Raw genomic sequence first — 15,965 nt, 5'->3', positions numbered from 1 at the left:
AAAGCAACCAAGCATGCATTGTGGCACTGTAGTATATCTTCTCCACATGGGGTAGTGGGAATTAATTTTCTGGATGTTTCCTCATTTAACCATAAAGGGAATAGAATTTGCTGTAATGTATTTAAAAGACTGATGTAGTAAATTACTGGCATATGAACAATTCAAAACAGATCCCCATTTTACTATTGCTCCACGTTGATACCAGACTTTTGGCCATAAAAACAGCCCTAATAATTTGGGTAGGGCAACTTTGTTCTAATTGCCTGGTAAAATCAACCTGGAAGACCTTAAACAAGCAGAGGAGGAGAATAATGTACAGTGGCCAATGACAGAAATTTTTCATTGTTCTTATAATACTAATAAATGATTAATACTACATTTTGGCCAAATGTAAGAAAAGAATAAAATTCATTTCATTGAAAATTATGTGGTGTTGGCTCAGCTTAGTTTTCTACATTGAATGCTAAGGCACTTGCTTGCTTTAATGCTGCCCTTTGTCTGCACAAGTAAAGAATATGCATGGGAATAGCACAGGGCTGCAGGAGGGGGGCAGATAACCTTGCAACACAACTGAGACATTCCTGGATAATCAGGTATCAACCTTGTACTTTTCACTGGCATTAAATCCCTTATAATTACTTAAGAAAATACATACGTGTTTTACACAATACTTGGAAAATATTGGCAGTATAAGGTTAAAATTCAGTGGCAGACGACAGGCAGATAACATGCTAATACAGAAAACGGCATAAAAAGACAAGTTGAACCAAAGGTCACAGTACATCTCTGTATCAATTACAGAGTGATAATCTCAGAGGAGTGTTTAGATTTTGTTGCCTTCTCAAACTGTTCTCTGGGCATGCACAGCCGACTTTGCAGTTGTTTCCCTCTTCAGCTTAAACAGAGAGGGGTGCTGTGCTGTGAATCCCTCCAACAGGAGGAGAAAAGGTGATTCAACAGCTGGAAGAGTCCCACAGGAGTTTCTTCTGAGAGCTCCACCTTTCAACATTCCTATTTCAAAAACACGGGCTATGGCCTTCATGTCAGAAGCCCAACACTCTTCTTTTCTGTACACTGCACCTCCTGCTGCAAGCCCTGAGAGGTATTTGCATGAGGGATTTGCACCAAGAAGTTTCAAACTGGAAAAATGAGTGTGCTTGTTATTAGTTTCAGCACACTGGGAAGCTGCCAGGCTTTTACAAAACTGCTCATTTTCTGAGTCTTTTTTTTTTTTTTTTTTTCTGAGCAGAGTACAAGTTCTATCTTATTAAGTGAAAACAATAGAGTGAGAAGTTGGAAATTGCCAGGAAGCCTGGGAAAGACCGACACTCAGCCGAGATTTCATCCCATGTTTTCCTGTTGACCTCACAGGCTCTCAACACAAGAGCACTGAGTACATTAAAGAAAGGCCACAGTCTCATTTGGTCCTGTGAACATTGGCAATATGTTATGAGGACAATATACAAGCTTGAAAGGGAAAAACCGCAGCAATGTCCTCATGCCCTGGAGGTTTTGTCTGGTGCAATGCTGTTTAACCAGAGCTCTGTGAGGTTTTAAATGGCCATATGAGATTTATAGTAGGTCATGACCAGATCTCTTTTCAGGGCAAAGTTTGAAAAGTCCATTTGTCTCAAAATTTAAAAAAAAAAGTGTCTGGTAATTCTCCAAGGTTTTTCCTCTTCCTTCAGGCAACTATTTTAGCCTGGCCTGAGTTCCTAAACCCTCCCCATGAGCCCTTTTAATGTGGGAAATATTGTCCTAGTATCTGTTATCAAAGGAATAATACTGTGGATACAAATATTTACAAACCCTCTCTAGCTCCACATGGTCAGTATCAAGCTTATTACCTTTTAGAAGAAGGGACATCATGACCTTAAAAGAAGTGGCTTCAGGAAATCAGCATTTGAGGGCATTATTAGCAGGGATGAGTGATGGTGATTACAGGGAACGAAAGGGAGAAGACTCAGTGGACATGCAGAAAACCCCACCATGGGGCCGGTGGCTGAGGGGTGGCCCTGGCTGGGTAGGTGGCAGTGACGTCCCCCTACTAATGTCCCACAACATGCTGGTAAAATCTTGTGCCGGTGTCCTTCGGGCTGTGAAACCAGACAGCTGTCTTGGCCCCACATTGTGGCCATTTCTTCCATGCAGTAGGAAGGTAGGCCAACACCCTCCAGCGATTGCGTCCACGTCAACTTTTTGGCAGTGGGTGCTGAACTGGGTCCTGGGGAAGGCTCCAGGTATCCTGGTGGGGTTGGAGTGGTTTTGAGGAGCAGGGAAAGGGCAGACTTGACAGGCAGGGAGGCAAGGCACTGTGAAAAATGGTCTTAGAGCCAGCAAGGGAGGTTTTGGGATGAGGTCCCTCAAGAAACTGGTAGGGGAAATTTGAGGGCCAGGCTGGGGACATCATGGAGAGTTGGGGAAGAGAAAGGGGTGATGCCTGTGGTAGAGGCTCAGTGTCTTTTTCCTCATTCCACATTCCTTTCTAAACAGGTTGTGGAAAGGAAGAAAAAGGAAGATGTGACCTCCCACAGAGCTGCTGTGAGCCAGGCAATACCATCAGCACCATCAGCAGCCGTCACCTATCCAGGCATGGACAAACACAGATCTCCCTGGTCATGTACAGTGTGAGCTAAAGCCAGGACCAGTACAGATACTCACAAAAGCAAATTAAAGTGTCCTAAAGGATTGTTACAAAGCAACAAAGCAAGAGATTTACTTGGCAGGTCTCTATGACTTCTGGGGTGATTTTTATCTGTTGTGTAAATCAGAATCATGGGATTTTTTTACCCTGCTCTCTCTCTTTCTCTCTCTCTCTTTTTTTCTCTTTCTCTCTCTCTCTCTTTTTATTTTTTTTATTAACTTGACAAACTGTTTGTTCATTTAGAGCAGTTATGCTTGATTGTCCCAGTAAATAATAAGTGAGTGCTTTTCGTGAATTATTGTGCTGCTGGATTTCCACAGAGAAGGGCCTATTCTCTTCTGTGTGAATGTGTGTGAAGAGGGAGTCCCACAGGCATGAAGAAAAGTTATGCATTTGAGTTGAGACTGAAAAAGACCTTTAAAATCTTTATAGCAATCTAATACAGAAGGTATACTGGTACAAAAAATAAATTTCATTAGGCAGAAAATATCTTCCTTTAAAATAAATAATTTTCCAGTTTTGCTAAAATGCCAGAAGATTACAGACTATATTAAAGATAGCATGTGTCTCATTTAAATCATATCCCTTGGAAAAAAAAAAAGTCTAATTTAATTTAAGTAATTTCTATTTATTTCTGCCTTTCTAAATTATATCATTTTCAGGTTATAAAAATGTAATGTCTGAACCTAAACTCTTTACACCTAGTTTCAAGCCAGACCTAATTTTACATCTAAGTTAAAAACACATGAGAGCACACAGTCATAATATGATCTGGCCCCTCTCTGACTGCAAAAAGGGCAGCCTACTATAAATAGAGTCCTTGGGAGAAGGAAGGTCTTCCTTCTCCATTTTGAGAAGGATTTTGAAATTTCATGCCATTCCAGTTTGGAACCAAGCCTTCCAATTCTGAATTTTCCCATGAAACACAGCCCCAGAAGAAAGCAATAATAGCGAAAAATAAGCAGAAAGTGTTTGTTCTTAACATTTGTGAAGAAAATGTCACCAGGCAGACCTCCTGGAAATGCTGGCTGGGAGAGAAACCTTGCAACTTTGGAAATTGAGCCATTTGAGCTTTTGACATCTCGGTTTCCATCAAGAAAGCTCCAGCGGTTGAGGAGCCCAAATGCAGCCCTTCTCATTTGGCTGCCAACAAGTGTGTCGGGGGAGCTGATAGACAGTCAGGATGAGCTGAACAAGAACCGTAACCAGATCCTGCAGCCTGAGCTGTGTGCCGGGTGTGCTCCTCTGAAGAATTCGCTTGTGCAACCTTTGGAAGCAACGTGCTTTTTAAGAGCTGGAAATGTTTCCAAACTGCTGATGGCAGGTCGTCCGTGGATGAACACTGAGATAACACTACTGAAATCAGTGGAGCTATTTCAATTTGTACCACTGAAAATCTGGTCACTGAAGTTTAAAACAGAGTTTTAAAGTGTGGAGTTCAGTGTAGAGTAAGAATCATTGCCAGTGAGCTCCTATCCGAGCCACTGATGAACCGCACAGAGAATTACTGTGGGACTCGGAACGTTAAAAACAATTATATGATTTAAGCTTCCATTTCATGCAGAAAAATCCCTCAATCATCCTAAACCAGAAACTTGTCATTTTTCTATTTACTTTTCACATCTACCATGAAAAAATGCTCCCTGCTGCCACAAACTACTTGGGTAAACCAAGAGGTTTGCATGCAAAGCCAATTTGTCAATGTTGGCTGAAAAGCATATAAACATACCTCCTCCTCCTGATGTCTGCATGAAAGACGTTTCATATGCATGGAAAAAGTATTCCTCTTTAACCAGCTCAAGACCTACAGCTTGGTATACCATTCCTTACCCACCAAAAACTCCCAAAGATTTTAATTTGGCTTCTGGGTACATCAGTACATAGAACTTCTCTGCTTCTCTGAATGTATCTAGTATCTAGATTTCATTGTACTCCACAGGAAAAAAAAAAATGTTTTTAGAGGAATGAGTGAAAAAAAAGTATTCAGTGGATGGGGGTAGACTTTTGCCACCACTAGGATCTCCATGATTCTGGGTGTCTGTAACCAGGCTGTGGAAAAGCCCCTTCACAGACTTGCAGTAGGAATTTGGTGGTCCTCAAGAGACTTGGATGTTATTGTTTTGGTTAAAAGTCTCAGCCATGAGATGACCTGAAAATACCAAGCATCGCCAAAGGAAGAGGAGTCTGGAAGCTGACAAAAATAGTTTTGTGAATCTTTTTTTTTTTTTTTTCCAGAAAGTTCTGGATGTGGGTCTTTCTCAAGACTTCTTTGACAAGGACTTCTCTAGAGGTATCCAGCTTTTCTATGAGACTTGGTTGATCACACCAAGCTTCAGGTCCTTAACAGCCTGCTGCTGTACCTTCGCATTGGTGTATGTAAAATAACTAAGTGGGAAACTGTTTTTTCTTATGTAGAACCCTGTCAGATTTCAGATATGTTCCCACTTTTCTCTCTGTGAGGAAACCCAGGCTGCTTAAAGATCACACTTTTATTTTCTTTCACTGAAATGCAAGAAATCTAGAACAGTGCAAACCCTTCCTCAGCAGCAGAGTAAATCCATCTTTTCTCAAATTCAAGGAGAGAGGAAAGGATAAAAGCTTTCATACAGCCTGCATCAACTCCAAGGCGGTCATGAAGAAAAAGCAGAGGCACCTGATTAGATTGCATGGGGGAGGAAAGTGTCTCAGACCATGACAATACAATCTCCTCACAGGAACATCTCAGAAGTGATTCAGCCACACAATGATCACTGTGGAGAAATCTGGGGGAGTCTCTTTCTTTGTACATACTGTCCTTTACTTTTGCCTGTGAAGAACCGGGCTGCAGTTCTGCTTGTCCTGTGTGGTGTCCTCTTCACCCTTCAAAAAGCAAAGGGCCAGACAAAGTGCAGACTGTGTGTATCGTGACTGGGGGCCAAATGAAGACACTGTACTGAGGAGTTCCTTGCCTACCCCAGGCACAATCACAGCTCAGTTGGGGGACTTGCCTCCTACAGAAAGTGCCCGCTCTCCCCCGGCCTAACCTGGGCTCCCATTTCCTTTTTATTTCCATTGTTGCCTGGTTCAGAAGAAAGCCAAGAGCAAGGAGAAAGTGCTTCTGAAGCTAAAATTTAAATAAATAAATATATATATGCCATATATATATAGGGCAGTAGGCAAATAGCCTTACCAGTAACAAGGCTAACAGATGTTCAGCTACAATTTCTAAATTACCTTTGCAAGAGGCAAGAAAAAGTGACTCAAGTGAGCATGTCATCCATGGAGCGTGGGACTGGTGCCAGAAAAACCCTGTTGTGCCTTGCTGATTACTGAGCAATTAAAGCTTGGAGGGGGCATCTCCTTCCACCTGCTGCAGGACAGCTAGCTCGCTGACAGGGAGCTGAAATGTCTCCTTCATGTTGCTGTACCCACTCTGGAGACTCTCTGAGCTCCAGCTAGAACATGGTCGACAGACACAAAAGGGTCAAAAGCCCCACATTAACGTCATGTAACTGGGCCAGGCTGAGGTGACGCAGCTTGCTACGAAATTTCAGCATTTCTTAAAATACGGTGGTAATGGAAGCATGGTGATTTGTGGGAACAGCATGATCCCCGGTTTCCTGCTATTAGTGCTGTGTAAACCTGAGCTCTTTTTCTTCAGACTGCCAGGAAATAGATACAAAAGTATTTATAAGATTTCACTTTTGCAGCATAGCCCTAAAAATAGCACAATACATCATTCATAGTACAGGTCTCTCTATTCTCTTATCCTACTGCTGAAGGAAGAAAGGCGTAATATTATCAGCTAACTGCCCTCCCTACCTCTTCCCATAAAGCACGTTTCAGCTACCAGTGTTGCTATCAAGGTTAAAATCCCCTTTGTTTTACAACATGTTCATTGCTTAAGGGCACTGTCATTGCCCAAAGGGAGCATAATGTTCAAGTCTCATTGAAATATCAGTAAGTAATATCAATAATAAAGAAAACACAGAATATATTAACAAATTCACTGCCCATAGCTATGTACACATGATATATGGGAGCGGTATTCAGAGCATCAGTTTGACAATACTTAAAGTCAGTGCTCCTTTGACCCGTGCTGATGAAGATGGACAGACAGGTTACAGAAGATTATGCCTCCAAGGGTCATAAAAATGTAGAAGGTTCCCAATTGCAAACTGATTTTTCAAAGACAATTACCTGCATGATTTAACCAGGCGGCCATTTATGCCTTCCAGGTTTCGTATCATTAATGTTTGTTTCCTCTTGGATTTTCGCTGTTTCTCCTTTGCTCACTTTTTTTTTTTTTTTTCTTTTTACCTCATGTATACACATTAAAACACTCTCTCACACTTCTTGTCCTAGGTGATTTATTCCCAAGAAATTAAATTACATTTTTATAAGCCTGTGTTACTGCAAATGATAGTTGAAGATTTGCTGAAAAAATTAATTCCTGATCTGTTGCCGTGAAGAGCCCTTGCTAGCACTGCACTGACTCTGTCTTTCAAAACCAGATGGAAGCAGTCCAACGGTATGATTAACTTCTTAGTCCCTGCAATTTCCTATTGCTCTACTTGCCCTAGATTTCAGGATTGACCTCCTGCTTCACTGCAAAATGCACAGTTGCTCAGCTTGATAAATCACATGAATACTTTTTTGATCACAGTTATCTACTATTTACTACATACCCAGCGAGGTTAATCATATGCTGAGGCACTTCATATGCTGCACGCATATACACTCTTCTTCCCAATAGCACTTTGCATATTCTTCATGCTGCCAGCCAGCAATGGGACCTGTTTTCCCCTTACCAATATTTAAAAGACCGCAGTCATGCACCTTGTCTCTTTTTCACCCCATGTTAATTCTGTAATTATCCACACACGGATTCTTAAAAGAACTAGCGAGCCAAAGAAAATACATGAGAAATTGCTAGTCAGACCTTTCTTTTAGCAGACAGATATTTTTCAAAATGCTAATGTTTCTGTGAACTAGAACCGATCGTCTCCCCTCTAATATCTTTGGGGAGCTATTGAGAGTGCATGGGGTTGCCCATAGGGAGCTGCGAAATGTTTGGCCATCATGACAGCAAACTGCTATTACATCCTTGAAGAAAAAATGCAGCTTCACTTTTCTTTCTCTTTCTTTAAACACCAAAGGAATTTTGGTATTTAGTATGGCTAGCTAGGGCTCAAAATTGCTAAAATTCCCTGGAACAGCTCTGCCTCACCTTCTCATGCAGCTTTGCAATACACCCAAATTGCATCTCCAGAGCTGTCGTAGAACAATTCCAGACAAACACCAGCAACAGTCAAGGCATGGGAAAGCATCCAGCAGTGAATGGATGAGTGTTAAAGATCTTGCTCTCAAGTTAAATAAAAGGAAATAGAATCCAGTTTTACAGAGATATCTATTCCTTTTTATTCCAAGCCTTCCACACAGGCTCTTTTCTGAAGCCCCTTTTCACCAATTCACAGCATACTGCAGTACTGGAAATAATATCCTATATGCAATACATAACGTTACTCTTGTTCAAGTTCTGTACCTAGGAGGGCTAAGAAACTCTAGATCTTTTCTGCCACAAGAAACAGCACCTGTCACCCTTTCCTAGCCCACGCCTAGTGGAAATGTGGGGCACCAGCATTTCCAAACAGCCAAGCTTCCACATAGGGGATTAATGGTAAATCCACATCCCTTGTCAGAGATATTCTCTCTCTTTTTTTTTTTTTTTTTTCCTTGCAAAGATAATCTTGAAAGTATAAGCAATGTACCAACTCTGCTGGAGGGATCCATGTGTTTGCTTCTATGGCAAAGAGCACCGTGCGTGCATGCTCTTCTCCAGCCAGCTTTGCATCCCCCATGATCTCAGTTCCTTCACTCTCTGCTGGGACGTGGATCAGCTGTCCTGAGCCAAGGCTTCCCCTCGGCTGTCACTGGCTGCACAGACCTGTCACATCACAGCTTGCTGGCCAGCCTGCGAGCTGAGTCACTCCACTGATAAGCTGACCACGTAGCTTTGCAAGTGTAGGACTTGCTCAGTGTGAAAGGCGATGTTATCAAACAACTCAGTCCAACACAAACAGAAGTATGTGGGTGACATGAAGCACGTGAGTATTTTTGCTAGCTGCCACTGGGCTATTTACGTCCTTCAGGGTATCACAAGTTTAACTGTGTTGCTTAATCACAGCTAGAGCAGATACTTGAGAACAAGAAATCTTTGGCTCAGTCCACCGAAAGTTTTAGGGCTGCTTGGACAGCTGTGTTCCCAGCTTTAAATGATCTATTAAAAGTCTACATTGCCTCTTATTGTTGCCTTAATTCTTTACAAGCAGCCTATTCCCCAGGCCTCATAACTCAAATGGTGTATCTCAATGTGGCTTTGTCTGAAGGAGAAGAGCCATGCTACAGATCCCGCTGGACTAATCACCGACCCTATTGCTGCTTGCAGTATCAGGGGAATGGAATGGATTGTCCCAGGCCAACCTTTTCCATTAATTGTTCCTCACAGCTGGGTGTTAGGTGCAGGCACACACCTGTAAGAGGTAGTTCAGCAACACCTCTCTCTGCCTCCAAACCATCTCTCTGCCTGCAGATGTGTTGCTCTGCTGCTTCTCATGCCCCTCCTCTCAGTTCTGCACACCCATCTTGGGACTGGGCAGGTTGGGTTGATGGTTGGACTTGGTGATATTAAAGGTCTTTTCCAACCTAGATGTTTCTATGATTCTATCTATGATCAGCACTCCAGAGGAGAGTGGGGACAATTTGTTCTTCCCTCAAGACCTCTAATGCAACTGGTCAGATCCATTAGGGTAAAACAGATCACACCTGGCACAGCCTGCATGTCAGTGTCCTAACAGTGACCAAGCATGGATGGAGAGGGTATGGCTACAGGGAAATGTAAAGTACACCCAACAGGAAGGTGAGCCAAAGGTCAGATAGGCTTTGAAGCTCACCAAACCTCATGAATGGAGCTCGTCTACAGCGCAAACCTGATGTTTGTGTTGAGATGCCTTGTCTAGCAGCAGCTCAGGGTGGTAAATCAAAAAGTTTTATCACAGCGTGTACTGAACAGTTCAGGCCTCGATGAAACACATATATAAACCAGGTGCTGAGTGTAAGCTGGAAAGCTGGCTCTTATCAGGTGGGGTGGAAGGGCTGGCCAGCGTGGCTGCATGATGTCCAGGCTGCGTGGGACCCCTTGCTGCCAGTTCAGCTCCCACCTATGCCCCCGGGTGAGGGTGGGCAGAGCTAACAGGGTCTGTCTGCATCCTCCACAGTAAGGGCACAAAGAGGATAATAGACTGGGCCTGTGAACGAAGCGTGTCCCATAAGTACCACCCAGGCACTGCAGGGAATGAGACAGCTTTTCCCTATTACACCGAGAGAGGAAATTCAGCGGTGGCACAAGGCTTTCCTCTAAGTACTCAAGACTCTTAGTCAGACCCACTTGGCCTGCACTACAGCACAGAGAAATAAAAGCAGCTAGGGGAATAGAAGTGCCCTAGGACCACTGTAAATCTTTACTTCATGGAAAATCTTATCTTGTGCATGAATATGAGCTGTGAGTAAATTTAATGTGTGGATTAAGTACTGTGCGGTCTCCCTCATGGTGGGCTTTTCAGCCGAAAAAGAACAAAAGAATAATAATGAGTGTTGTGTTTGGGTATGATTACAAACATCTGTAATTTACAGCTGGACATTCCCCATTGCAAATGTATCCAGCAAGCAAGTGCTCTGGGTTAGCGTAATAGCCTGCAAAAAATTAGCTTTTAACTTCAGTCCTGAGGTCAGAGTGCTGGGACCAGGGGAGTCAATAATAAAATCTATTTAGCTCAGTGGGATTAAGCAGGTTTAAGACCTGGCTTAACCACACTGCTCACTGTTAAATAATAGCAGAACGCACTGAGTATTTTAGGTACAGACATTTTTCTTAATTTGAAAGCTATTCAGGCAGTGGATTCGAGAGTCATGCCATTGAAGATATGCTAGCACTATACCATTAAGGTATATGAGTTAAATGTTTGTACTTCTCTGTCCCAGAAATTGAGCAATCTTTATAGTTAGACCACTTTACTGAAAAGCATAATAAAATTAAAACGAAGCTGTGCTGTATAAACACTGAAGGTTTTCCATGAGAGAATGAAAAGTGAATGGGGCCAGTGCATCTTTCCTGACAAAACAGTCAGTGCATGTGCAGAGCAACCTGTCTTCTGGAAGCAGAAAAGCTGTTTCAGTCGAGCTTCTGGGTCACTAATCTTTGTGTTTGCACATAAATCTGCTGGGGGTTACTGTGGCAGTCTGAAAACAAGACTGAGTGCAACACACTGGAGAAATCAATGGCTACAGGTTTAAAAACTCCCCCTTTTTTTGCCTCTTTCAGTTTAGCTAACTGTTAGCTTTTTAACAAAACCTGAAAGCAAAAACTGAAATGAGAGCTACTGGAGAATAAATTTTAAGAAAGAATGGTGGGTGAAATTGCCGAGAGCTTGATTTAACCTGCCACCTCATTTCCCTTGGTGCTGGGACGTGCTGGTGTGTGGCCAGGCACTCGTCGCTGCTCCTGGGACACAAGCACTGAGCAACAATATCACAGGAGCTCTCCCTTTAGCCAAGGCTAGGCAGAACCTTTACAGTTTCAGTTTTGGGCCCCTGCTTGATGCAGAGAGGTTCCTCACCCCCAGTGGGGCTGGGACCATCTCTGCACCATCACCACTGCTCTTCCTAGGGGTGACAGAGCAGGGTTTGGGGCTTGCTGACTGCTTCCAGGGGCAGTTCTGTGGGAGTGCTCCTTGCTCAGCCCAGGGGAAGGATGCTGAGAAATGCCTCCCCACACTGTCACAGCATCGTCCCACCAGGTGTGAAAGCTGCTTGGCCTGGTGGCTGAGCTTGCACACCTCCAGGGAGATGGACACGATGCTGCCCTGACTCCTCTTTCTTTTTGCATTCATCCCCATTACAGCCAATACTCGTGTACTCTACAACTGAGCCAGTGATTTCACCCGCATCCCATATGTTTCAGTCTGGATTTTTTTTTCTTTAAGGGGGGTAAAAGAAATCCTAAACAAAATGGTGTTTGTAAACTGGGCAGAGGTGGGGGGGGGAAGGTTGATAATTTTGGCAGTCTTAGCCTCAGACCAGAGAGAAATGTTATTCATCCGTGCACAAGATATAATTCAGCCTAAGTGACAGGCTCTGCTCTGGAGAAATCCTGGCCTGAGCTGGCTTCGAGAGTCAATTACTGCTTATTCCCAGGGAGGCGGGGGGCGGGGGGCCAGGCGGAGCGCAGGGGGCTGCCAGCAAGGCAGGGGGAAATTTACTCTGTGTCAGCCCGCATGACACAGTACCTCATTTGTGGATAAATGTAAATCTGCTGGTTCTTTTTCACAGGCACTAAAACGTACAGTCTCTCCTTCCCCTTCCCTCCCCCCTCTTCCCAAAACTGGAAAAGAAATCAGGACCGTCTTAGAAAGCTACCTTATATTTCAATCAATCCTCTTTCATAAAAGTCATTTAAGGTAAATACCTGTGCAGATTACGGCCCAACTATAACATTTACTATGGCCCGAATCCTGAATTCCTTGCTCAGGCCAGTTTCCCATTGAAGTTGATGGAAATTCGCTTGAAAAAGAGCTGAGTAAAACCTGAAAGCTGGCTAAGGATTTGGTCCCTTTCTTATCTGCCTGAGGCACTGCTGCAGTTCCAGAAGTAAAAAAAAAAAAAGAATTAAATTCCTCTAAAATACTGATCCCTCAAAACTTAAGGGGTAAAAAAAGGCATTGTTTTTGTGCCTGAAATGTACGGAGTATCTCATCACAAGAGGAGCAATTCCCAGGGAAAGAATTTGGAAAAAGTCAAAAGAGAACATCTCAAAATAAATGAAGTACTTATTGCTGAAAAATGAGCTTAGATATATCTCAGCAAACTCTAAAGCTGAGAATTTACTGCATCATTCATGCCTTCTCCAGTAAGTTTCTTATCTCTCGTTTGGTATCACAACAAGGGATTCTGCATACTCTGTATGAAATACAACAAGACTGTGATTTTTGCAGTAATAAACTCTACACATGCATGACAAATCCAAGCATGCAAAATGTTTAACATCCCAGTTCGCAGATACTTTGGGGACAAAATCCGATTATGAGTTATATGCCACAATAAATAGGGCTCAACGTTTCATAAAGCAATTTATAGTTCATAAAAATGACAAAATGTACCTGTCAGACAGAACGCGGAGAGCAGATCTCTGTGCTGCCTGCTGGAAGAAAGGGCAGAGATGTTTATTTTATATTCTGACTTTAAAATTACGAGTACAATCAACACTTTAAAAAATGCGTTACACACATTTTTGTCACGTGTCCAAATTTTAAAGTACTAGCAAAGTAGCAGAGAGTCTACAGCAAAATGGACATTCCAGCCTGGTAAATGTAAGAACACTTTGTTAAGTACGCCATAAACCAGGAGATTGTCAAAGCACAGCGCAGTATTTGAGGTCTGAACTGCTCTATTTAGACGGTTTTCTGCAGGTCTCTGAAAACTCTGCAGGGCTCAGCTCTCTTCCTTCCCCTCTCCCCGCTTCCGCACTCCCACTCCCTCTCCTTTACCATCAGTCTCCTCCCATTCTTCCACAGAAACAAACATCACATATTTGGTTCCTTGTGCGACGAAGCCTGTAGCTATAATTATAGATTTTGCAAAGCTTGCCAGAGCTGCCGCAGACTTTTCATGAGCGCTGCCATGTTAATCTGCTGGCAACTCTGGGCTACGCAGCACAGGATTGACCTGTTGCTGGTTTGCTCCTCAGTTTTTGCCTAGCACAACTCTTTTGGATGGGGTGGGGAGGCATGGTGCTCGTTCTTGTGTTAGCCAGCAGTCCTGGGAATAGAAATCGTAGCCTCTCAAGTTTAATAGGACTCCCAAGCCTATCCCTGAGCTGGTTTGCCACTTTATTATTATTATTCTTTCCCCTCCTTGAATCACTTCAAGCAGGGTGATTCATGACTTCAGCACAGTAACTAGCTGCTAAGCAAAGATGAAATCCATAATGTTCTGAAAATCTACTTTAAAGCCCCAATTCTGCTTGTGGCTGCCCGGAGTGGCTCCTTCCCACTCATCCCTGTCCGGGCTGTGCCTTGCCTGGCGCAGAAGGGACACAAAGCCATGCAGCACAGACAGTCAAGGGGCAGAAAATTAAGTGTAGGTTTTCTCTTTGCAGCCACCAGCAAGCATGTTTCGCAAACGATATCTCTGGCTCTTCAGGCTGCAGGGGGCTGCATCCCCATCCCTGAACATGCATCCCGGCATCCTGGTCAGCACCAGAGAGCATGAAAGCAGCCCTCCTGGCTAGGCTGCACAGAAACACTGGATAAAACCTCTCTTGCAGTTGTGTTGACTGGAGCATTTCACAGACAGGGGTAAAAAGATCCCCTGAATGTATCTGTGCAGATCTGACAGGAGTGCAGAAGTGCTTTGGGAAGGGTGTCCGCATGATTTTGGGAGCAGGCACTTTCAGGAAGTTTTCAAAGGGAGGAGTGGTTTGCTACGTGTCCCATGCTGGGTTGTCAGGAGATAAGGGCTGTGCCACATCCCCTGATGGCAGAAGTGTTTTCCCTTCGTTTTCACTTTCTGTGGTGGGCAGAGAGCCCACAGGAAGAGCTGGAAAGGTCCCACCAGCTCAGTGGGAATGTGCCCATGGCACGAACCTGCTGGTTTTAGTGTTATTTCTTAATAATATGGAGCTTGGACTTTTATTGTCTCTGATAGCTCATTCTACTGGCACGCTCTTTGGGTACAACCCTGTCTGGGTCCACCAGGACACTGGGTACAGGACAGGTTTTAAGCAGAGCACCTGCCCTCCATTTCAGTAGGCTGGCACCTTGTTTGTTCTCACCTTTGAGGGGGGCTTGCTATGATAATTTCACCCCACTTCTTGCACAAAAACACAGGAGAGACCCAAACCTTGGGTTTAAGAATGTCTTGTGACTTAATTTCTTCTTAAATGACCCAGACCAATGTGAACCCACCTCCTCCCATGCCTAATTACCCTCACTAGCAGGAACCTTTGGCCATCGTGACTCAAACTGCCCATCTCCCAGTGCTGACCTCTATACTATTATGCTTTTGTCTGCAAAGCTCTGGAGCTTCCTTGCACTATCAGAGCCCTTCCCCATGCCCAAGTAATGTAGACATCATGCAAATCACCACTCCTTCTTCTCTCACGTCTTTCCTTTGCAGGCAGCCACTATGTGGCAGTGCTGTTTAAGCCACTTTTAATGTTTCCCAGTCTTGGCTTAGACCACCACAGGTGGTTGTGCAATGAAACAGGTTAGAAAACTGATCCAGCTGGAAATTAACACTCTTCCTTTATCTATCTATCTATCTATCTATCTATCTATCTATCTATCTATCTATCTATCTATCTATCTATCTATCTATCTATTCTGCCAGGTCATTTGTAAGCTGCATGCCTTTTCTGAGCTGCCTCCCCAGGGGGAGGGAGGCAGTGCAGGGTGTGGTGTGAGAATGGGGACAGGACTGAGGGGGCAGCAAGAAAAAGGCAGGTCTGCTAGTGAGTTCATTTTCACCTGATGTCTCTCTTAATTCCTTCTGGGGAGATGCAGAGCTCGACCTGAGCAAGGTTTGTGGTGGCTGTGGGAGCCAGAAAGAGACCGCTGCTCTGTAGCCACAGTCCTCAGGGTCCTTGCAGAGACCTCAAGACCACACATGGACTTTGACGACCCTAAAAGCTCCCTGACATGGGGGCGTGGAGTGCCTACCACCCTTGTATTTCCCAAAAATCCCTAATTTTGAGAGAGGGAGAAGAACTGTGCACTTTCTCCTCCAGTCTAGTGGAAAGCAGCCCTGAGGAGGGAAAAGGAGAGGATTTGTCTCGATCTGTTCAGGGTGCTAAACTGAGCCAGGCCATGTGGGGCTGGACTGCAGCCTCAAGTGCCAATCTTCAGTTTCCAACTTGGTACATCCAGCTGCTGACAGCCTTGAAAAGGTGATCCTTTCTGGGCCAGCAAGTGGGTTCAGATGACAGCCAGGGCAGCAGGGAGAAACGTACAAGTATTTTTCAGTGACATCATCCCACTTTTTCAATTAGCTTCTCATATTAAGTCCTTTAATAAGCATCTTTCTTCACCAGGATGCAATGCAGGTTGAAACTCACTCCTTGCCTGGAGGTGGCACGTTCTACAGATGAGACTACTGATTTCTTGCTCACACTGTTTGAAAATACAGCCATGTCTGGCTGCGTATTTGTCTGACCCTTTGAGTTGATCATGGCTCCATTTCTGAGTGATGGGGGAATGCAATTCAGTTGCAAGTTTACCCTTCCTCCCTG

The 15,965-nt window shown here is 43.9% G+C and overlaps 1 protein-coding gene across 5 annotated transcripts in view; it reads right to left on the bottom strand.

Moving 5' to 3' along the window:
* The window catches only part of AFF3 (ALF transcription elongation factor 3), a 335,479-nt gene that overhangs the window by 71,484 nt on the left and 248,030 nt on the right, over window positions 1-15,965 (bottom strand). For 3 of the 5 annotated variants that reach the window (XR_011096123.1, XM_068680733.1, XM_068680740.1), the window contains exon 9: window positions 12,838-12,878. Coding sequence is in view for 4 of the 5 variants with exons in the window: in XM_068680733.1 (XP_068536834.1) it covers window positions 12,838-12,878 (41 nt within the window). In the remaining variant the exon portion in view is untranslated. The remainder of the gene's footprint in view (window positions 1-12,837; window positions 12,879-15,965) is intronic. The other 2 variants (XM_068680745.1, XM_068680747.1) reach the window with 1 other exon arrangement.

Source organism: Anas acuta, chromosome 1, assembly GCF_963932015.1.
Source record: "Anas acuta chromosome 1, bAnaAcu1.1, whole genome shotgun sequence".
In the NCBI taxonomy this organism is placed as follows: Eukaryota; Metazoa; Chordata; class Aves; order Anseriformes; family Anatidae; genus Anas; species Anas acuta.
Note: the sequence above shows the minus strand (reverse complement) of the source record. Positions and strands in the feature narration are given on the sequence as shown.